Below are 23993 nucleotides of genomic sequence, written 5' to 3' on the forward strand. Positions count from 1 at the left end.
TACGTCCCTAAAACAACTAACACAAGGGACCTTGTCTTAGAATATTTCATCGGGGCGACAACACATGCATTTAGGGGTTTCCCAACAATATATGTCAAATAAGGCAACCATGATGGGGATGAAGTACATCGAATGAACACCCAAGTTCATTAACACCTACAGGTGGCGAGCCTGCTAGCGTTCCACATGACTGTCTAGAAAAGTCTGTGGTCGTCATCTAAACTCCGCTAGATGACTGAATCAAAAAACAACATCGAGGCCTCTCATCTGTTTATCACACATCAACTATCTACCCATGTTCTACCCAACATATTAGTAGATAAATATATATATATATATATATATATATATATATATATATATATATATATATATATATACATAGTTTAAAACCTGTATAGCATTCTCATTCAATACATATTCCAAACAACAAATGAGGCACATACACATAACACGTATTTCGTATAAAATACTTCTTAATTATGCATTAGAAGAAAGTGACTACACACTCACTTGATCAGAAGATGATCAGACAACACTACGACTTGTAGAAGTAGTATTCTTAGGTGAAACTGGGTTCACTTCACTCACCGGGTTTCTTGCGGGCAGAGTTTCGGCTCAGAAGCTCTTTTCTTTGCGGGATCTTCGAGCTTCGGGTCTCAGGATGATACCGGGGCTTCGGGGGGTACTTCTTTGCATGTAAATCGAGGTAATATGAGTGAGAGGAGAGAACTTGAGCAACCAAACTCGGCTGGCCCTTCAAATCTATTTATAGGGCAAAATTTGCCTTTGCCATGTCATGGTACGGTTTACCACGTCGTGGTGGCTGGGTCGTCACTGCATGCGTCATTGAAAATGGGCCTGACAGACTCCAGAGCTCCTGCCACATCGTGGTGGCTGACAGTTTTGGGGTTTCGCGCCCCGAACTTCAGAAATTCATAACTTTCACATACGAACTCTGTTTTCGATGTTCTTTATATCGACGCGTAGGTGAGAATATGCTCTACAACTCTCGTTTAGACTCCATTGGCTAATTTTGACTTTATTTTTAATATATTATAAATATATTACTTTTATATTATTTTTAGTAGGCCGAGACAGGAAAACTCTGTTATAAATTCATAACTTCTTCATCTGAAGTCCGTTTTCGCCTATCTTTTTATCGTTTCACTACTATCGATGAGATCTTCAATTCTCATTTAGATTGTTTCGGCTAAAAATTACTCGATCTCATTTAGATTGTGCCGGTTCTGTAGCGAAACTTCGACAGATCATAACTTCTTCGTTATAACTCGGATTTCAGCGTTCTTTATATATCTCCGGAATCCTTGTTTCGACCACTACAAGTTTATGTAAAAATATCGGGTTTATCTCACACTTAAATTTTGACGCTTATTTTATCCTCAATTTAATTATATCTTTATAAACAATTAAATAAGCACATAATTCACATAATACTCAAATAATTCATCTTCATTACTTCAAAAAGAGTTACAAAGGTTAACCTAGACTATTACATCAACAATAATGCCTAGCCTGGAAACGCGGGTGTTACATATGCCATGCTCAAAACTCCTCAACTTGCGACCAAAAGGACATAAAATCAATCAACACATAAAAAAGATCTAACAAACTAGCCATCAAGGTATGAACTTTATACCTTCCGATGATAAGGAATGATGCAACACTTCCAGATCCAAGCTTTCTTCTAGCTTCCAAGCTTCACCACCACCTTCTTCTTCCTTTGAAACACACCAAAGCTCACACTCAGACATCCAAATGCTTAATGGGGCTAGGGTTTGCAAGAGAAGACATTATGATGATGGAGGTTGGAAATGGGGCTTAATGATGTTTAAATATGGGCAAAACCCTAAAAACCAGGGATTGGAATCTGGATATGTACGCCTTGCATACGAGTATACACCTAGCATATTAGGGCGTGCCCTAGTACGCCCAACGTATGCATGTACGCACCGTGTGCTCCTCAAGGTCCGAATTTATGAAAATGCCACTAAGGCCTCTTTATCTTTTCTCGCTTAGGGACCAAAAATGCAATAAATCTCAATACAATGGTCAACAATGGAAGTGCCTTAAAGCCAAATGTTACAAATCTCATCCACAATTGCAATACCAAAATGTTAGGCAAAACGGAAGGGTAATGAGACTTCTTATAGTGCATCAAATGTCAACATGGACATAGACGAAATGCGGAAAATGACGTCGGCATTTGATCAATACAATCTGAACAATTTCAAATACTTCAGGGGTAAATCATGTACGAAAAAGTTCAATGACTAAATATGTCAAAAACAACACTTAGAAATGCCGCATAATCGACTTCAATCACATAGAAACTGAAGGAAAAAAAATTATGGTGGTTTCAGACATATATTTAGGACATAAGTGGCGGTTTTCACTCCAGTTGGCGGAGACGTCGTTATAGATCGATACTTTTTTCCTAGATATTACTTGCATATATCTTTACTATTTGTATGTTGGTTCTATATATATTTCTCCTTATTCTCATTTTGATTTTTCGATCTTATTTTTAGTTTTATTGCTCGCATTGTGTATTTTTGCCTTTGTGAAACTCTACTAATTATTTCTTCTTTGTGAGTTGACGTTTCATTTATTAATGAATAAAGAAACTTTAGTTAAACGTTTATCTCATGAACTAGTACTTAAAGTCATGAACTAAAACATGGTTATGTGGTACGTATTCTATTATGTAATACTTTTTACAAACACAACACAAAACAAATCGTAGTGAATGAAATCAAAATTATTAATCTGAGTAATTGCTACCAGTAGTCAAAATAAATTTACATATTATTACAAAACTGGATAATGACTTGAAAGAGTAATAAACTTTCAATTTTGCTCGTATTTAGTCACTAAAATTTTTTTCATTGTTGATTTATCTCTGAATTATTTGAAATTGTTTACATTTTACCTTTATGACTGGTAACCTGGTCATAAAGGTAAAATATGAACAATTTCAAATAATTTAAGAGTAAATCAAACATGAAAAAATTTTAGTAACTAAATGTGACTAAAGGTGAAAATTCGTTACCCTCACAAGTCATTATCCATGTTATATAAAAATAGCGTTGCATTATTTTTTAACTAAAAATGTTTTTATTTGATTAATTTTTACAAGTCTCAAGAATGTGTTTCCAATTCCCATTTTATATAATATTCAACACACGATGCTTTTCTATATGTTACATAAACAAAATTAAAGGGAAATTGTTAGAAAAGTCTTAATATTTTTGGAAAAGTTTCATTTTAGTCCCAAATTTTATATTTTTAATAGAAAAGTCCTAATTATTTGATTTTTACACCATAATATGTAATTTTCTGTTGGGATATATACAATAAAGTCTCAATATTTTCAATAATTTGACAAGAATGTCATAAACTTTATATTTTTGACAGTAAAATCATAACTAAATGAAGTTTTTGACACACTTACCCTTTTTTACCAGTTAGTCGATAATTAGGGCTTTACTGTCAAAAACATAAAGTTTAGGACTTTCTTGTCAAATCATGAATTAGGACTTTACTGTAAAAAAATAAAGTTTGGACTTTCTTGTTAAATTGTTGAAAATATTGGGATTTTAGTGTATAGTCTTGGTTTCCCTAGAAACAAATAATTTTATCAGCCTTTTGAGACCCAATTCCTATCCCAAGAACTTTTAATTGAGATTTTCGTTGCATCACCACTATTTTTCTTACCATCATCATCTTTACCATGCTATAATCACGATTAGAGGAAACAAATATAAAAGAGAGAGTGAAAGAGATAGAGAGAGAGAGAGGGTGAGAAGACTTGTAAAACTTTCTTCTTGGTTCGCCGCCAAATCTTAAACTAAAAATAAGGGATAGATTGTCGAAACACAAACAACACACTCCTAGTCAAAAGGGTGTGAATATGGAGAAGGGGTAAGAAGGGCAGTTTTGTCTTTTCCAGATTCTTAGTTCTCCATTTTTAGGACTGCAAAAAGCCAACACAACCCTGGTTCTTTCTTTCTTGATTATCTTAATTTTTTTTCAATGTCAGTTTGTTTAGATTTAAGTAAACTATTTAACAAGAAGTAAACGTTAAGAATTTCAATAGTATCTAGCTGACTAGAGTAGATCGGCCAGATTCCAATAACTCTTATACTTAAAGACTATCATACATTAAATCTCTAACAAAAAAATGAATATATACATTAAAGTCTCAATATTTTCAACGATTTGAGAATAAAGTCCTAAACTTTATTTTTTTTTACAGTAAAGTCCTAATTCATGATTTGACAAGAAAGTCATAAACTTTATTTTGTTGACAGTAAAACCGTAATTACCGACTAACTGGAAAAAAAGTGTAAACATGTTAAAAACTGTTGGTAATTAGGACTTTACTGTTAAAAAAATTAAGTTTAAAATTTTCTTATTAAATCATTGAAAATATTAAGACTTTAGTGTGTGTGTGTGTGTATATATATATATATATATATATATATATATATATATATAGAGAGAGAGAGAGAGAGAGAGAGCTAGGTTCAAATGTTTTTAGCAACTATTGTGTGCATGAATGCACCAATAGGAAATTAGGAAAAAATAAATCATTAAATAAATCATTTAAGTGTATTATAGTAATCTTTGCAGAGTTAATTATGGTAGATTAACAACAATTCCATATATCACGCAAGAAGCAAAGATAAATATAGAACATTAGCCGTAAATTGATTCAATCGGCGCCCTGCACTGCGCATCTATCTTCCTCCTCAACTACCGTCTTCACCAACTGTTCTTCACCACCCGTTTATGTTTCTGCTCAGCCTTATCTCATCTATCACTTCGCTTCCATTTCCATTTTTTGAAACACAATCCAAGAAACAGACCCACCATGGAAAACGATGTTGACAAATGCTTTCAAGAATTGATTTTGAGGGTGGACTACCTGTTTACCGAATACTACCTAGATCGATTCAAGGGATGAAGACCGATCTCCACCTGGTGAGTTGCCTGGTGTGCTCGAAACCCACATATACCTCAAGAAGACCAGAATCCACCATCTCCCTTCACTCGATGCAGATCATAACCATTCATGTTCGTTCGTTTGATGCAGAATGACTGCACCAAAAATCATAAGGTACACTTTATAAACCGATCTAATATCACATTATAATCTTGATTCTCTTCTGATAGATTTCAGTCAGACCATTTATTTGTTGATAATAATATAAGTTTCTCAGGAAGTGTTTTTAGTTATCCAAGTCCTTTTTTTCTGAACACCAAGTGTTCGACTAAATGCCTAAATGAAGATTTACTTTGTAATTTGTCACTTGTCCATTAAAAACTATTTTCTATGGTCCTAAGTGAATTGTTACTGAGTTTAGATAGTTATTATATTTTGAGTAATGGTTTTGTTTTTACTTGTTCAAATAGTTGTTTACCTTTCAATTATGTTTGGTTCAATTATCAATTTATGTTTATGTAAAGTGCATTAATCTTGTTTGGTTCAATTCTCGCATCATATGGATATATAATTTCAATAGGCCTAATTAAAAGAATGATCATGAAATTAATTTATGTTATCTCATCTCATGAAAATTGAGTAAGTAATTGTGTTGTTGATTTGTAACTTACAGGTAAACCATTGAAGGAGCACAAACAAAGAAAGTATGGGCAATATTCTGCCAGAATGTATACTATGTAGTCTTCCATATTCTATGTATATACTTATGGGGTTGATTTCATATGCCAACACAGTGAATTAATTTTGTTTGATTTCATATACCAATATAGTAAAGGCTTAATATCATATGCCAATATAGATTGGTGAAAGCTACTCATCTTGTTCTAGAAAATTGCTTAAAAAGGTAAGTAATTTGTTTGTGTATTATTTTGGTTCAATTTGTGATTTTGAATTCCAATTTCTATTCTCCCTTGTTATTGTATATTTGGAATCTAAAATTATATTAACAATAAATATGATACTTTTGAATGTATTCTAGGTATTCTGTCAGAATATATTCTGCCAGAATAAAATATATGTATTCTGCCAGAATATATTCTATGTATTCTAACAGAATATATAAAGTGATAGTTAATTGCAAGCACCATGTTTTTAACCATTATTAGTTTTTATAGTATTTGTGATAGGAATGGTTGGAAGAATGTGTTGAAGACCTAATAGGAATAACTTGAAGAATGAATAAAGTTTGATCATACTCACATTTTAATAATGTTGTTATTTTTTAAGAATTTTATTCATTTTTGTTAACATTCTTTTAAAATATGTATAATTATAGTAAAATGTATAAGACTTTTAGTCTATAAGAATATGTATGAATTTGTATTTAAGTTTAGATGTATAAGAATATATTAGAATGTTGTTATTTTTCAACTTTGGATTCAAAAACTTTGTTATTCTTCAATAATATTCTAATAGAATAAAATTCTAAAAGAGGATCATTCTAACTAAAAAAACATTCTGACAGAATAAAATCGGTTATATTTACAAATTATGTTAGAATTAAAACTGAATTAATTAAAAAAATCATATTTTTAAAATTAGGAGAATTAATTATCCATAAATATCCGAAAATTTTCTTTTATAATTGTAGTTAATTGTCCAAAATACCCTTTTGCTAAAATTTGTATGATTATATGGTACATGCTATCTCATTGTAATATCATACACTCTCAAATCATGTCCATTGATGAATTCCATCCGTTGGTCCAGATTTGTGCATTTTGGCACACAATAGTTAGTAAATACAAAATAACATAACTATATATATATATATATATATATATATATATATATATATATATATATATATATATATATATATATATATATATACCTTTCCTGTTAAAAGATTTTTTTTTTTTTGAATTTGAGCCAAAATTAAATAATTAAGACTTTTCCTGTTCAAAAAATAAAAATTAGAACTAAAATGAAACTTTTCCGAAAATATTAAGATTTCTCTGACAATTTCCCCAAAATTAAACTATATATGTTTTATTTTTCATAAATATAACTAGAAATTTTACATTTATTATAACTTTTTTTTTCAATGTTTTGATAAGCTTTTTTGATATTTACTACTATATAAAAGATTCTATAAAACATTTTGAATAATCTAGAAAACATTGATATACATCACGAGCAATAAAACAAGATATAATTGGCAAGTGTGATAACACGTTTCCAAAATCTAACACATTTGTAATGTATGCAATCCACTATTATGTAATTTCTGAATTAATATCAGTAGCTATTTAACTATGATTAATTTGGAATACCTGAAACTGTTGAATTCTTCATTGACGATTTCTTGTGAGAAGAAGCAATACACACATCACTTGCAATGGAAGAAGATACATCATCATCATCATCGGAGGTTGATAAACATAAACAGATTCAACCACGTTAACAGCCACTTTCATGTCATTATTGTAGCAGTAACCTCCATTTGCAATGAAGTAGTATGTCTTTGGTTGAGTGAGCTTAATCACGTCGCTTCCAAAACCTCCGGTGAAGTTGAAGATGATTCCTTCATCTGAACAGTTTTCGTAGCTCGTTTCATTCACCTCCAACACCGTGAACATCTCCTTGTTGTATACGAAATCTGCGCCAGAGATTAATTTAAACAGAGAATCAAAACAGATCGGTTAATTGGAGGTGTTTTAGAAGAAGAGATCTAAAGAAATTAAAACTGTGTGTAAATCAGAGAAACAGAAAACTTACGGAGCCAGTCGCCGACGTAGAACGTCTGTTGAAGAGACCAATCAGTGTAGTTATGATTCGGTTTCCACAATTCCTTCCCGCCGATCAGATGACACACCGTACTTCTACAGCTCACGGATGTTAACATCGCTGCCGCCACCGCCACCGCCAGCAGAACCACCGTCTTCAGCCAAACGACGCCTCCTGATCTACTCATTGTTACAGGAATCTTCTTCAAGCAACGATCACACACACTCTCTCACATACATTTATAACAGTATAACACACACAGAGATAATGAGAGCGACGGAGGTTATATATAGCCCCATAAAGTTCGGAAAGAAGGTCAAAATATATGGGTTACAAGGACCACCGGTTCAGGTTAGCGAGAGACGTGTAAAAAAAACATCACACTCAGGCCATGCTACCACCATTGTTTCTCTGTACCACTACATTATATTTTTGAATTATTAATAATTATATGAAACATTATTCTTTTAGCTAGTAAATGTTTCAAAAATAAAATGAGTATTATTTTTTGTTTTTTCATTGATAATATATAGATGATCATATTATAAAGTATGCGACACAAAATTAAAAATAGGCCATACGTAATTAGTAAATGGTCTCTTTAGTTTACAAAAAAAATCAATATCTCATATATAAACGTTAAATATCTAATAAAGTCATCAGGAATGGTACTCAAGTGATCTCTCGTATAGAGTTGTGTTCACAACATATGAAATTATATGAGAAAACCGCCTAATTCGATCTTATTCATTGATACAAATCAATGGTCTTGATTGGTAGGGGCCATGGATTTTATAGATGAATCGTTTAATAATCGTTTTAAATGTTACTCATTTGTTTTTGGGACCAAATGGTCTACATTCGTATAACTTGAAAAACGAAACATAATCCGTTAATCCTAAAGCTATAATTCTTTTTTGCAACATGTTATTCTTTAAATGGATGGTTTTTTCAGTTTAAAAACCGAACGTACCACGACGTATTTAGTCGAATTAATCAACCAAAAATTAATATATAATTGTAAAAAATACAATATTCTTTTATGCTGCACTTTTTATAAAATGAAGTGTGGCATAATTAATCTTCGGCAAAAGAGTCACTACTACTGCATTCATGTGAAATAAAAGATAAAATTGTTTTTATTTTGTTATATAAATTTTTTTGGTAGGAACACAATTTTTTTTAATTTGTATATTTTTTTTGGCGAAACAAAAAACAAACTATTAGATGAATAAAAAATAACATAATTCACAAAAAAATCTAGAAAAAAATGTCTCGATAATTGATTTTTACGATAATTTTCTTCTTATTTACTAAAATTGTCCATTATGAAAGTGTTTTTGGGGGTTATTTTTTTATTTTTTATTTTTTATATTTTTTTTGTGTGTGTGAATTATATTACTATTGATTTATCTAATGATTCATTTTGTTGGTTTGATAAAAAAAAATATGCATAGAAAAAACTTCTTCCTTCCTACAAAAAAAATTTCATTCTTATTTTATCCAGATTCAATAAATGGCAACATATTGTTTTTTATTTCGCAAATAAAATTAAACTATGTTTTAATGTTCACAAATATATAAACAATATATATATATATATATATATATATATATATATATATATATATAGAGAGAGAGAGAGAGAGAGAGAGAGAGAGAGAAAGAGAGAGAAAGAGAGAGAGAGAGAAAGAGAGAGAGAGAGAGAGAGAGAGAGAGAGAGAGAGAGAGAGAGAGGTTCAAATAAGAACTACAAAAGACTGAAAACCCTAAGACCCCCATTAGTTAGTAAATATTTACATGATATTCTTATTAAAGATGTGAAAATATTTTTTTTTCTCTTTTTGATACAAAAATGGCAAAATTGTAATTTTTGCAGTATAATATTTTCATTCTTATATGCTATCATATTTGAACACAAAACTTATATAAATTACAAGTTTATACAGTCAATTTATAGTTTAATTCACAAAATTCACAACTTAATACAAACCAATTTACAATAATTCACAAACTCAAAGAAAGCAAAAATTTAAACTCTACTACTACCACCACCATATGCTGCCACCAACCACCGGTACCAACATCACAACCATAATTTTCTTCTTTATCAGGTTTGTAATAAAGTAATACATTAATAACTTAAATAGTACATTCACAGTCTAATAAAACCATTTATTTAACACATTTTGAATTTAATGCAAAACTATTATTAAAATTAATATATTCTTACATACTTATATAACACAAAAAATAAATATATTCAGAAGAAAATTAACAAACAAATTTATACATAAATCATTCATATTTTAAATTATGAATTTAATATATTAAATTGTGAATAAAATTCACATTATTTCAAAAGCAACCAAAAAAATTATAAAAAAATCACAGCTTAACGTTAATTTATTCACAACTTAATATAATCAATTTATAATTTAATACACAAATTTCACAGCTTAATATAGTTAATTCATAGTCTAAAAAGAAAATTCACAATTTAGTGCAGTCAATTCACAATTTAAAACACAAAAATCACAGTTTACTACACAAAATTCTTAGTTTAATACACAAAAAGTATGCATCCACAACCATATTTTCAACTTAACACTCTTTATATAGTCAATTCAAAGATTATACACAAAATTCATAGCTTAATACAAATAACTTCATACTTTCATACGCATAATTCAAAGCTTAATTAATCTAGTCAGTTTACAGTTCAAACCGAAAATTTACAGCTTAATGCAATCAATTGGTAGTTCAAAAAGAAAAATCAAAGCTTAATGCAATAAGTTTACAGTTTAAAACACAAAAATCACAGCTTAGTACACTAAATTTACATTTTAATACACAAAAAGTAATATTCACATCCATATTATCAACTTAAAACACTTATTACAATTTATACACAATTTAATATAGAAAATTCACAAACTAGTATAATAAATCAAAGTTTAATTCAAAAAAAATATGCATTCACTACTTAATAGGAGTTAAAACTAAGATTAACAAAATTATAAGACAAATGAGAGATCAAAACATAAAATTCACACTTTGACAGAAAAAAAAACAAACAAAACTAAAAATAGTTTAGGGTTTTCTTTCATAGTATTCACTATTTAAAACCATATCAAATCACTCATTCACAGTTAAAACGAACTTTAACATAACTAAACTATAGTTGTTGAAACATTAAAAATTATAATTCACAGCTTAAAAAAATAAACTCACATTATTCGAGAAAACAACACATATTTTAAATTTTAATTCACAGTATAACAACCATCAAACATAAACCGTGAATAACAATTTGATGCATGTGTTATAACAAATAAGAAAAAAAAAGCATGGATCCACAACTTAACAACAGAAAAAACTATGATTAACAAAAATAACAATAAATGAGATATTAAAACATTAAATTCACAACTTATAAGAACGAAAAAAATAAAAATAAAAAATCGACATACCTGATGTGTTTCACTGGAGGTCAGAGAGAAAGAGACGAAGAAGGTGGCAGTGTTGAAACATATTTAAGGTGGTGGAACTACCATTAGCTACCGATACCACTATTATAGCTTCAGATATATGCATGAAATAGCACACCATAAACATGATCTAGAAAAATCGAACCATACACACCAGATCTAACTAGATTTGAACATGATATCGACAGTAAGAAGTTGTGGTGTGACATCAGTGGTGGAAACGAAGTTGACGGTGATGACAGTTGTATCAACTCTGACCAAATCGTACCAGAACTAAGATGTTTTGCGTTTTAGAGAGAGAAAGTGAAGTTGAAACAATTTCGTGACTCTAGATCTTAGACCAGGTGGCGATAGACGGTGGATATGGAAGTATTTTCATCAGATCTTGTCAGATACGTGTTTCTGTTGGTGGTGACAGTGATAGACGAACGTGGTGGTTATCACTGCTCGCCGGAGCTCATAAATCCGGAGGAGAAAATGATAGATCTAAATACGAACATCGTAGATCTGAAGATGAAAATCATACAGCTGAAAACTAAAGTCGTAGATCTAAAGCTGAAAATTGTATATTTGAAGCTGAAATTATAGATTTGGAGCCAACCGGAGCTTGTGGATCTGATGGCGGTGGTTCGCCGACGGTAGGAGGCGGCGACGGTATGCTCACGATAGGAGGCGGCAACAATAGGGGGTGGTGGCTGGTGGAAACTAGTGGCAATGTTTATGTGTTCTTCAAGTTTGAGATGAGATAGAAGATAGAGTTTGTGCAGTGTGTAAATCTGACATAATAAAAGATGAAAGTGTTATTAGGAGAGTTTGAGAGGGTTTGTAAAGTTTTCTTGCAAAATAAGTTTGAAAGAATGGACCAAAATAAGTGGTTCCTATAGTTCTTAATCTTTTCTGGTTCTCATTTGAATCTTTACCTATATATATATATATATATATATATATATATATATATATATATATATATATATATAGATATATATATATATATATATATTGCATCATGTTAATCTTTTTAAATGGATAGTTTTTTCTTCGATTCAAACATATATATCATGACGCCTCCAGATCTACTCATTGTTCCAGGAATCTTCTGTTGGATTAGTGTCTAAGCCCGTAACCATATTAGGTAAGTACTTGACCCGGTTGTGCATGGTCCTTTTGGGTTGCCTTCACCAAAGCAACATGATAGGATGATTAATAAATAAAGAGGTTATTATGATTTATTAATATGTTATAAGAATAATATATTAAAGGAGAAATCATATTTGTTTAATTAATATTGGTCAATAATTAATTAAGAATTAATTTTGTGATCAAATGTAATTAATTAAACTACAGGGGCTGAATTGTAATTATGTGATAGTTGCAAATTAGGGCAATGGACGCCCTAAGGGAGAGGTGGACGAATTCAAGGGGATAAGACCCTAGAATTCATCCAAGGATAGGTTTCTAGACTTATCTTATGGATTGCTTGGTGGGCAAGCAACTAGATAAGGATAAGGGAAATCGGCCACTTGATTCTAAGAAGCCTTAGAGCCGATTTCTAGCCTCTCCCCTTTCTCTCTCTTGCCTCTCCATTTGCTTGTGGTGTTTGTGAGCCATTAGAGGTACTGTACTTGTGGTACTTGCTTTCCAAGACAAGAGATTGAAGAATTGTGTTGTTATTGCATAACAACAAGAGGTATGTAATCACTTCTAGTTTATATAATTTTCGAAATATATACATGCATGCTAGGGTTCTTCTTGTGTTCATAAAGTTGTGTATCTAATAGACAAAACATAGATCCAAATCTAGGGTTGCATACACACATAGGATTGTTTGTATAAAACCCATCAGTCGTATCAGAGCCTTTGGTTGAATTGTTTTCTATTAGTATTATACAATTGTATGCATTTGACACTTTAGGGTTTATGGTCAATAAACCCTAGGAGTCAAGGATTTCGATTTTAGGGCTCTTGAACCCTTGTGTTCGAAATTTTGAAGGGTTTTCAAACCCGTTTCCTTGTTGCCCAAGATTTCGAGATCTAGGGTTTGCAAACCCTAGATTTTCGAGATTTGCCTCCTCCCCAAGATAAGTCCCAAAAATTTAGGGATTTGGATAATCCCATATCCTATAATTATCCTTTAATTGTTAAATATGGTAATTAAAGATTTTGAATTAACCCCTCCCATATTTTTGAAATTTAGAGGGATAAAAGGGATTAGGATAAAATTAATTGTTTAATTTAAAACAATCCTTTATGATTTAGTAATTAAAATTAATTGTTTAATTTAGATAATTATTAAATCAAGAGTTTTAATATTTAAAATTTTAAATTTATAAGTTATAAATTTCGAAAAAAATTTTAAATTGAAATTAAAACCCTAGTATTTTTAAAATGTTTAAAATACACCATATACTATTATATTATTACAAGATTAATATTTATATATATATATATATATATATATATATATATATATATATATATATGTGTATGTGTGTGTGTGTGTGTATAACTACAATGCTAGTCTTACCGTTAGTAGGCCTCATTCACGAAGCCAATCTATAAGGGGGTATAAGGTTATGGCCTATAAAATGGCTGTTTAATGGGTATCCACTCTTATCCATCGCTTCCTTGATTGGTGGAGGGTCGTTAGCCGAACGGGTAAGATAGGGCAATCCTCTCTTCATTAATAATTATAATGAAACTACATAAAGTAACTGAACGTTTTTACAAAATTCCCAATCCTAGTTACTTTAGGCAAAAGTGAATTGATGCAAGCCCATGAAATTACACTTTGCACCCTTGCTAAGAAGTTAGTGGAGCGTGTGTGGTTAACCGACACACTAATTGGTTCTAATCAAAGGTGGCAAAGTGTGACTCATTGTTTGTCATAGTTCGATGGAGCGTGTATGGTTAACTGGAACATTGAATAGGTGACTGTAACAATGAGGGCACCATGTATATTTGCATGGTTATTCACACCCACTTTGTGATCCTCGGCATCCCAGTCACAAACAAGAGGGGCATACCAAGATTTAAACATGCCATTGAAAAGTTCAATGAATCTCAAAATATAGGAATTCTCAATATATTTAAAACCTAAGCCTTATGTTTTTCATGGTGAAGAATTAGTGATTCGTCATTCACTTACCTCCAAATTATTTGCATGTTGGATTACGACATCCCTTTTCTAATGTGTAAATAATGTTGTTGGATCCTAGCCCTAATTTCTCATTTTGGGTGTTTAATTAGGGATTCAGTTCTAATCAAACTTTATTCCTTTCTATTTGCAGATGTCTAACGCAAACGCAAACAACGCTGCTGCTGGTTCATTCTCGCTAATGAGCCTATGTCAAAAGGTGACATTCGACGGATCGAATTTCAACGAATGGTAAAATACATTCGCATGATTGTCTGCTACGAGGACAAAGAATATGTCCTCGACGAGAAGCTTGAAAAGATTAATCCGGAAATCGCTACTCCCGAAGAAATGGCCGTCTTTGAGACCCATGAGCGTGATGCAACGAAATTCCATTGCATTATGTTGGCCACTATGAATCTTGAACTCCAAATGTCCTATGAGGACATGTATCCCTATGAAATGCACCAAGATTTGCTAGAGAGGTACCACCAAAGCGCAAGGCAAGAGCGCTACGAGATCATCACCAACATGATCATCGCTAAGATGGGAAGTGGAGAATCCCTTACCTCGCATTTGCAAAAGATGCAAAGGTATGTTGATCGTCTTTGCAAGTTAAATGTTAACTTTGGGGAAGACTTGGCTATCGACATCATTCTCCACTTGTGACATCCCCATTTTCACAACCAGAAAAGACCGATTTTGTTTATGCTTTATAAAAATCAGAGTAACTTCTTTTAATAAAAATGTTGCGAAATTTGTTCCCAGAAAAACATGATAATCGCGTTATCAAAGCATTTCTAAAGAAATATATTTTTATTCACTTTTAAAAACATTTGGGATGTCATCGTCAATACAGAAACATAAGCATAAACAGAACTTACATTTATTTACACTAGTGATCTACATCTCTTTTAAATCTCTCAGTGTAATGTGACTTCATATCGACACCTGTGATACAAATAAACTGAGTGGGTCAGGTTGGGAAACCTGGTGAGTAAATAGGGTTTTCAACCCACAATAATATAATTATTATCTTTTAACAATCAAACAATCAACCCAATTACCCATCCCCATTATCTTCTTTATTCTTAAGGATCTACCCTAAGAACCAGCTATTTCTAATTCATTCATTCCTAAGGATCATCCTAAGGAAACAACATGAAGTCCATTGTTGCCAATGACACTTTGGTCAAGCGCAGATGCTAATCTTGTCACTTAGGCGCAGCTGCCAGAATTGGGACATTTCCTATGAGGCGCTTCTGCCGGTATTGACCTTTTAACGCCACTGTCATGGTCATAAGGCTCCCTATTAGGCGCAGCTGCCGATACTGTCCTTAGAGCGCAGCTGCTAGGACGTTTACCGTAGATCTAAAACATCTACGGGTTGTGGCACAGCTGCCAGTGTCATCTATAGGGTACTAGGTCCACTGATGCCAATGTATACCTATAGGGCACTAGGTCCATGCTACTAATCTTCTTCTATTTCAGCTTTTATCCCTCATCATTCATCTACCCATGTTTTACCCAACATATCTTGTAGATATAAAATACTTTATACAGTTTACATCATTTAAACATTTATAAAAATCTTTCACCAGCATAGACAGCAAGTATTCAGACAATATGCACACATAGCACGTAAATTTATAATAAAATACTTCATATCTATGTGTAAGATGAAAGGGACCATACACTCACAACACGTAATATACATTAAATATTTCATATCTATGTGTAAGATGAAAGTAACTATGCACTCACTTGAGAAGGTGGTGACTCAGTACTCGAACAACGCTTCGTTTACTTCAAAATAATTTCCTTCGACGAAACCTAGTATTATTACCATTAGATTTTAGTCTAATATTTACTGTGACTAATTATTAGTCTTATTATTATTATTATTATTATTATTATTATTATTATTATTATTATTATTATATAAGCGTTTAAACAATACTTTCCAACCACTATGTACAGACAGGGGCCAGACATAAAACACCGGAGGGCAGGACCATTTTGGCGTATAACACTTCTGAAATCCAACAACCCTATGCGGCCCTTTAAACCAGATTCCCCGTACCGCGAGTAGTTAAAAAGATATTATAACGACACTTATATAAGTCATAATAATAGCTCAAATATTTATTATAAATTTATAATAACAATACTAATTTTAAATATAAACTATATTTTAAAATAGGGTAAGCATAACTTACTTACAAGGGGATTTTAGCTAAGAGTCGGGCTCTGCAGGGGCAGAACTTCGTCGCTGAATCTTTCTAAGAAAGATTCGTGCAGTGCTCCAGCGCTCACCTTACTATACTAAACTACAGAAAGAGAAGTCGAATCACGAGGGACCGAAATGCTCGGGGGATAAGGAGAGAAAGACTCTTGAATCAAGAGAATGGTGCAAGAAATATGAGAGCCCAAGCCTCTTATTTATACTAATTGAATTTTCAAAAACTACCCTCCATAATTACTTAATGACCTTTTAGTTATATAAACAACTAAATACCCCTCTATAATACTATTTTAAATGGATTTAATGATATTTGTACTAAACTAATGTCGAAAGAACTCAACATTAGTCTTATAATGACCGCATCGTCGATACCTTTCTAATGATATATACATATGTATATATATGTGTACGTATACATGATTTATACTTTATTTTAATACGTAAATATGCTATTATAATTTGTAACTCGTTCATACGAACTCCGTTTTTGATGTTCTTTATATCCACGCGTAGGTGGAGACGTACTCTACAACTTTTGTTTAGACTCCGTCGGCTAATTTTGAATTTATTTTTAAAGTTATATTTTTAACAGGCCGGGACATGATTGGTCCGTTAAAATCTCATAACTTCTTCATCCGATGTCCATTTTTGTCTGTCTTTTTATCGTTACGCTACTAATAATGAGATCTTCGATTCTCGTTTAGGTTGTGTCGGCTAAAAATGAATCGATCTAAAATTCGAATTTCGGGCTGTACACCGCTAATCCGAAACTTCGAAAAATCATAACTTCTTCATACGAAGTCAGATTTGGGCGTTCTTTTTTTCGATGTTCTTAGTTTAACATATTCTACGACTTTCGTTTAGAGCGCTAAGGCTAAATCTCGCTCTATCATAAATTTACTATTTACGCTTCCCGGTGCCGTGCCGGTTCCGACGCGAAACTTCGACGGGTCATAACTTCTTCGTTATAACTCGGATTTCGGCGTTCTTTATACGTACGGAAACCTTGTGACATATTCTACAACTTGGTTAAGATTATTTACTCTAAATAATCTTTTTGTCGAAAAGTCGTCTTCGACCCCTATTGCCTCTAAATTGACTAGCCCGGATCTGCGGGCGTTACAATTATCTCCCCCTTAGGATGATTACATCCCGGAATCATCAACGAAACAGGGCTCGTATAATGACTCCATACGTCATCTCTTCATCGTAGGTAATAATTATAACTTCTATATTCCTTCAAGTCTATCTCTTAGACTCATTGACTGTAAGCAGTACTCGATCGTGCACCTGCTCTCTACCTCAGGCTAGACTCCAAATTATGACCTATCATCATGTGATGCACGTTTAGACTCAGGTCTCTTAGAGTTAAATTCTAAAACAGACTATGCCTTCCTTCATGTTCTAATGTGATATAATCACACTTTAACATGTAGCGTTTCTAGCTACCAACTTTTTTTAACAACGAACACGATACTTCTATTGATCGCTTTGATTTCAATTGTTTGGTTTAAGTCGGACACTACATCGAACTTGGTTCCCTGAACCACGCAACATACTCATCGTAGTCGGACTCAATTCGATATGACCACTAGGGTGGGAATATCAACAATCTTTTTAGTCATTACCGAAACGATGGTAATGACATACTTGAATAAAACAGAATCAGTTACTAGCTTCTTGGTAACCTTGTGCCTTTCTCTGATCCAAGTGTGAGTCCTGTGCTTCCGGTAGTATAGGCCTCTACTACCATTCACACCTATTCATACTCGTCTCAAGTATTGTCCCGCAGTTTTCCAAGTCACCACACAAGAAAATCACATAACAGCTTAACACATCAAATATCAAAACGAAGGTTTTTTTTATTATTATTCCTCGAAACTATTACATAGGTGTTCAAGTTCACCCTAGACTATGCCTCTAACAGGCTACATCATACGATTCTATGGCTACTTCATAACTCGATCCTTGGATGTCAAGCCGTCACTCCTGAATCCTCGCATTGTCATCTGCTTCGTCAAGGATCATTTGAAATGCTCTCGCCTTTGGCTTTGGCGACACATTTGGATTTGTAGCCCCCTTTCTCTTTGGGCAATCTTGCTTGAAGTTCTCTTCCTTATTACATTCGTAACACACCCTTTTATTGAATTTACACTCGTTGGCATAATGCCCATGCTTCCCACACTTGAAACAAGTTACTTCCTCACCGCATTTTCCAGAGTGTTTCTTTTTGCACTTCTCGCACCATCTTTCTTCACTCCCTCCTCCTCTAAACTTCCTGGTACTGGATTTGCTTCTCTCATCGGGCTTCACAGACCCCTCAAATTTCCTATTTTCGCCAACCTTGGTCTTGTTGGCGACTCTTCCCTTGATCATCTCCTCAACCGACTTGGCAACCCAGATAGCTGCCTCCAACGTAGGTGCCTGACGCACTGGCACTGCATATTCCCATGGAAGTCCTTTTGCGTACTTGTCAATTTTCATTAGCTCATCCGGAACAAGACGTAAGGCGAACTCCATCTTCTCTGTGAAGTTGTTGGTGTATTCATCAACAGACATGCTTCCTTTCTTTAAGGTAAGGAATTGGTTTTCTAGATCGAGCAGATTTTGAGCTGAGCAGTACCTACGTTTGAATTGCACCAGAAATTCTGCCCATGTCAGTTGCAGGGGCTCATTGGGGCTCAACGTCTTTCCCAAGGTATTCCACCATCGTACAACGCCTCCTCGAAACTGACGCACTGCAAATATGGTCTGTTGTTTTCCCTTGCAACCGCACGTCATGAAAGCTAATTCCATCTCCGAGATCCAATCCATGACCCCGATCGGATCCTCCTTTCCAGTGAAAGTCGATGGCTTGCAAGTCAGAAAATCCTTGTACTTGCATCCATTCCTCTCGACTTCGTTATCTTGGTTGTTTTGTCGAACTATTGGTGGGTTGACTTGACCAACAGTCCCACTGTAGTTTCCTTCCTCAGTCTGCCCTTCGTTCAACTCGGGCTGTTCGATCTGAATAGTGGCTTCCTCTTGATTTTGCTGGAGCAAACGTCTAGTTTCCTCCATTTGACAATCCAACATCGCTTGGATCATCGCTTGCACTCCGGCCATTGTGACTAGCTCAACAGCGGCTTCCATCACCGATATTTGCTCAATCACTGGGGGTTGGTTTCTGTTCCCATTTGCATTCACGTTTTCGCTACGGGTCCTTGCCATCTTGATCTATACATCGAATAAGGTGAATTTAGATCTTTATTTAGGAATGATGTTCAAATCGTCCTTATCACCCCGAAACGTTTACATGCTAGTTTTAATATCGTAGTCGTACGTTTAGAATCCTAAACACATAAGGTTTCTAGATCCGGTCGGCAACAGACCATAGATCCGAACAAATAATAGCATATCAGGCACAAAGCGTTTAGCACATAAAAGCATTTTAGGCATAATTCCTAAAATATTCTAGTGCTCACACCTCACAATCATCGCTTAGCATTCTAAGTTTAAGTCTAGAAATAAATCCATATTCCTAGTTCGCTTAAACTAATGCTCTGATACCAACTGTGACATCCCCATTTTCACGGCCAGAAAAGACCGATTTTGTTTATGCTTTATAAAAATCAGAGTAACTTCTTTTAATAAAAATGTTGCGGAATTTGTTCCCAGAAAAACATGATAATCGCGTTATCAAAGCATTTCTAAAGAAATATATTTTTATTCACTTTTAAAAACATTTGGGATGTCATCGTCAATACAGAAACATAAGCATAAACAGAATTTAAATTTATTTACACTAGTGATCTACATCTCTTTTAAATCTCTCACTGTAATGTGACTTCATATCGACACCTGTGATACAAATAAACTGAGTGGGTCAGGTTGGGAAACCTGGTGAGTACATAGGGTTTTCAACCCATAATAATATAATTATTATGTTTTAAAAATCAAACAATCAACCCAATTACCCATCCCCATCATCTTCTTTATTCTTAAGGATTTACCCTAAGAACCAGCTATTTCTCATTCATTCAATACTAAGGATCATCCTAAGGAAACAACATGAAGTCCATTGTTGCCAATGACACTTTGGTCAAGCGCAGCTGCTAATCTTGTCACTTAGGCGCAACTGCCAGAATTGGGACATTTCCTATGAGGCGTTTCTGCCGATATTGACCTTTTAACGCCACTGTCATGATCATAAGGCTCCCTATTAGGCGCAGCTGCCAATACTGTCCTTAGAGCGCAGCTGCTAGGACATTTACCGTAGATCTAAAACATCTACGGGTTGTGGCGCAGCTGCCAGTGCTCATCTATAGGGTACTAGGAACACTGATGCCAATGTATACCTATAGGGCACTAGGTCCATGCTACTAATCTTCTTCTATTTCAGCTTTTATCCCTCATCATTCATCTACCCATGTTTTACCCAACATATCTTGTAGATATAAAATACTTTATACAGTTTACATCATTTAAACATGTATAAAAATCTTTCACCAGCATAGACAGCAAGTATTCAGACAATATGCACACATAGCACGTAAATTTATAATAAAATACTTCATATCTATGTGTAAGATGAAAGGGACCATGCACTCACAACACGTAATATACATTAAATATTTCATATCTATGTGTAAGATGAAAGTAACTATGCACTCACTTGAGAAGGTGGTGACTCGGTACTCGAACAGCGCTTCGTTTACTTCAAAATAATTTCCTTCGACGAAACCTAGTATTATTACCACTAGATTTTAGTCTAATATTTACTGTGACTAATTATTAGTCTTATTATTATTATTATTATTATTATTATTATTATTATTATTATTATTATTATTATTATTATTATTATTATTATTATTATTATTATTATTATTATTATTATTATTATATAAGCGTTTAAACAATACTTTCCAACCACTATGTATAGACAGAGCCAGACATAAAACACCGGAGGGCAAGACCATTTTGGCGTATAACACTTCTGAAATCCAACAACCCTATGCGGCCCTTTAAACCAGATTTCCCGTACCGCGAGTAGTTGAAAAGATATTATAACGACACTTATATAAGTCATAATAATAGCTCAAATATTTATTATAAATTTATAATAACAATACTAATTTTAAATATAAACTATATTTTAAAATAGGGTAAGCATAAATTACTTACAAGGGGATATTAGCTAGGAGTCGGGCTCTGCAGGGTCAGAACTTCGTCGCTGAATCTTTCTAAGAATGATTCGTGCAGCGCTCCAGCGCTCACCTTACTATACTAAACTATAGAAAGAGAAGTCGAATCACGAGGGACCGAAATGCTCGGGGGATAAGGAGAGAAAGACTCTTGAATCAAGAGAATGGTGCAAGAAATATGAGAGCCCAAGCCTCTTATTTATACTAATTGAATTTTCAAAACTACCCTCCATAATTACTTAATGACCTTTTAGTTATATAAACAACTAAATACCCCTCTATAATACCATTTTAAATGGATTTAATGATATTTGTACTAAACTAATGTCGAAAGAACTCAACATTAGTCTTATAATGACCGCATCGTCGATACCTTTCTAATGATATATACATATGTATATATATATATATATATATATATATATATATATATATATATATATATATATATATGTGTGTGTGTGTGTGTACGTATACATGATTTATACTTTATTTTAATACGTAAATATGCTATATCCACGCGTAGGTGGAGACATACTCTACAACTTTCGTTTAGACTCCGTCGGCTAATTTTGAATTTATTTTTAAAGTTATATTTTTAACAGGCCGGGACAGGATTGGTCCGTTAAAATCTCATAACTTCTTCATTCGTTGTCCATTTTTGTCTGTCTTTTTATCGTTACGCTACTAATAACGAGATCTTCGATTCTCGTTTAGGTTGTGTCGGTTAAAAATGAAGCGATCTAAAATTCGAATTTCGGGCTGTACACCGCTAATCCGAAACTTCGAAAAATCATAACTTCTTCATACGAAGTCAGATTTGGGCGTTCTTTTTATCGATGTTCTTAGTTTAACATATTCTATGACTTTCGCTTAGAGCGCTAAGGCTATATCTCTCTCTATCATAAATTTACTATTTACGCTTCCCGATGTCGTGCCGGTTCCGACGCGAAACTTCGACGGGTCATAACTTCTTCATTATATCTCGGATTTCGGCGTTCTTTATATGTACGGAAACCTTGTGACATATTCTAAAACTTGGTTAAGATTATTTACTCTAAATAATCTTTTTGTCGAAAAGTCGTTTTCGACCCCTATTGCCTCTAAATTGACTAGCCCGGATCTGCGGGCGTTACACCACTCCTTGCCCTCGTGCTACAACCAATTTAGGATGACCTACCACATGAAAAAAGAAGAAGTAACCCTAAGAAAACTCCAAGGACTCCTAAGGACTGCCAAGAGCAACCTCAAGGACAAATCTATTGCACCAACTCCCACTCCACCCGCTGCTCCTGTTTTGGCCATTGGGCAAGGAAAGGGAAAAAAGAGGAAGGCTCCTTCAAAAAGCCACCACAAGGGAAAGCCCCAAGATGGTTTCTCTACTAGTGGAACCAAATTCGGTCCTGCTAAGCCCAACTCAAACCCTAAGGAGGCAGAATGTCACCACTGCCACAAAATAGGACACTGGAAGAGAAGCTGCCCGGAATATCTGCAAGCCATCAAGGATGGGAAGATCAAGCCGTCCTTCACAGGTATTTAAACAATTAAATCTAATGATTCATCACATGCTATTTCTTGGGGTTCTTGATACAGGATGTGGTTTTCACATATGTTCTGATTTGCAGGGACTAAGAAGAGATAGGGATGTGGAGCGTGGAAGAATAAATCTAATCACAGGGAACAGAAGATCGTCGCCTGTCACCAAGATTGGAGTGTATTCTCTAGCGCTTAGTAATGGATTAGGTCTAGATTTAAATAATTGTTGCTATTCGCCAGATACAACAAGAAACATCATTTCATTTCATGGTTTGTTTAGACAAGGATTTAGATATTCGTTTAATAATGAGAATGGTTCGATTTATGCTTATCTAAATGGTGTTTTATATTTTGAAGCATTGCCTTGTAATGGAATTTATGAAATTTTTATGATTGTAGATAACCTAGGAAATGATGTATTGTGTGTGGATTCTTCCAATAGTATGGATAAAGCATGCTTGTGGCATTGTCGACTTGGACATGTCAACAAGAAACGCATAACCCAACTCTAAAAGGATGGAGTGTTGGAGTTATTCGACCTTAGGGACGATGACGTGTGCGAGTCTTGTTTACTTGGAAAGATGACCAAGTCACCCTTCACTGGCACTTGTGAGAGGGGTGAGGGTTTATTGGATCTCATACA

General features: G+C 33.6%; 1 protein-coding gene across 2 annotated transcripts; it reads right to left on the reverse strand.

The window, feature by feature from the left end:
* Positions 1-4656: 4656 nt before the first annotated feature.
* On the reverse strand, positions 4657-8026 carry LOC145100754 (early nodulin-like protein 20). Of its 2 annotated transcripts, XM_079037899.1 has the most exons (3): positions 7751-8026; positions 7306-7631; positions 4657-5124 (listed from the first exon to the last, which is right to left on the reverse strand). In XM_079037899.1, the coding sequence occupies exons 1-2, from the start codon at positions 7944-7946 to the stop codon at positions 7324-7326; spliced, it is 504 nt and encodes a 167-aa protein (XP_078894025.1). In that variant the 5' UTR covers positions 7947-8026; the 3' UTR covers positions 4657-5124; positions 7306-7323. The 2 variants fall into 2 exon arrangements, with proteins under 2 accessions (XP_078894025.1, XP_078894026.1); XM_079037900.1 differs by lacking the exon at positions 4657-5124 and having other exon boundaries at positions 7159-7631.
* Between the last annotated feature and the right edge of the window lie 15967 nt (positions 8027-23993).

The sequence above is a fragment of the Lactuca serriola genome, chromosome 4 (genome assembly GCF_051521515.1).
Source record: "Lactuca serriola cultivar US96UC23 chromosome 4, Lser_US96UC23_V15, whole genome shotgun sequence".
In the NCBI taxonomy this organism is placed as follows: domain Eukaryota; kingdom Viridiplantae; phylum Streptophyta; class Magnoliopsida; order Asterales; family Asteraceae; genus Lactuca; species Lactuca serriola.

Bases quoted from the DNA above. Each gene is read 5' to 3' on its own strand.
- LOC145100754 (XM_079037899.1), bottom strand. From the start codon at position 7,946: ATGAGTAGATCAGGAGGCGTCGTTTGGCTGAAGACGGTGGTTCTGCTG. The intron at 7,632-7,750 runs GTAAGTTTTCTG...TCTCTGGCGCAG, and splicing joins CTACGTCGGCGACTGGCTCC to ATTTCGTATACAACAAGGAG.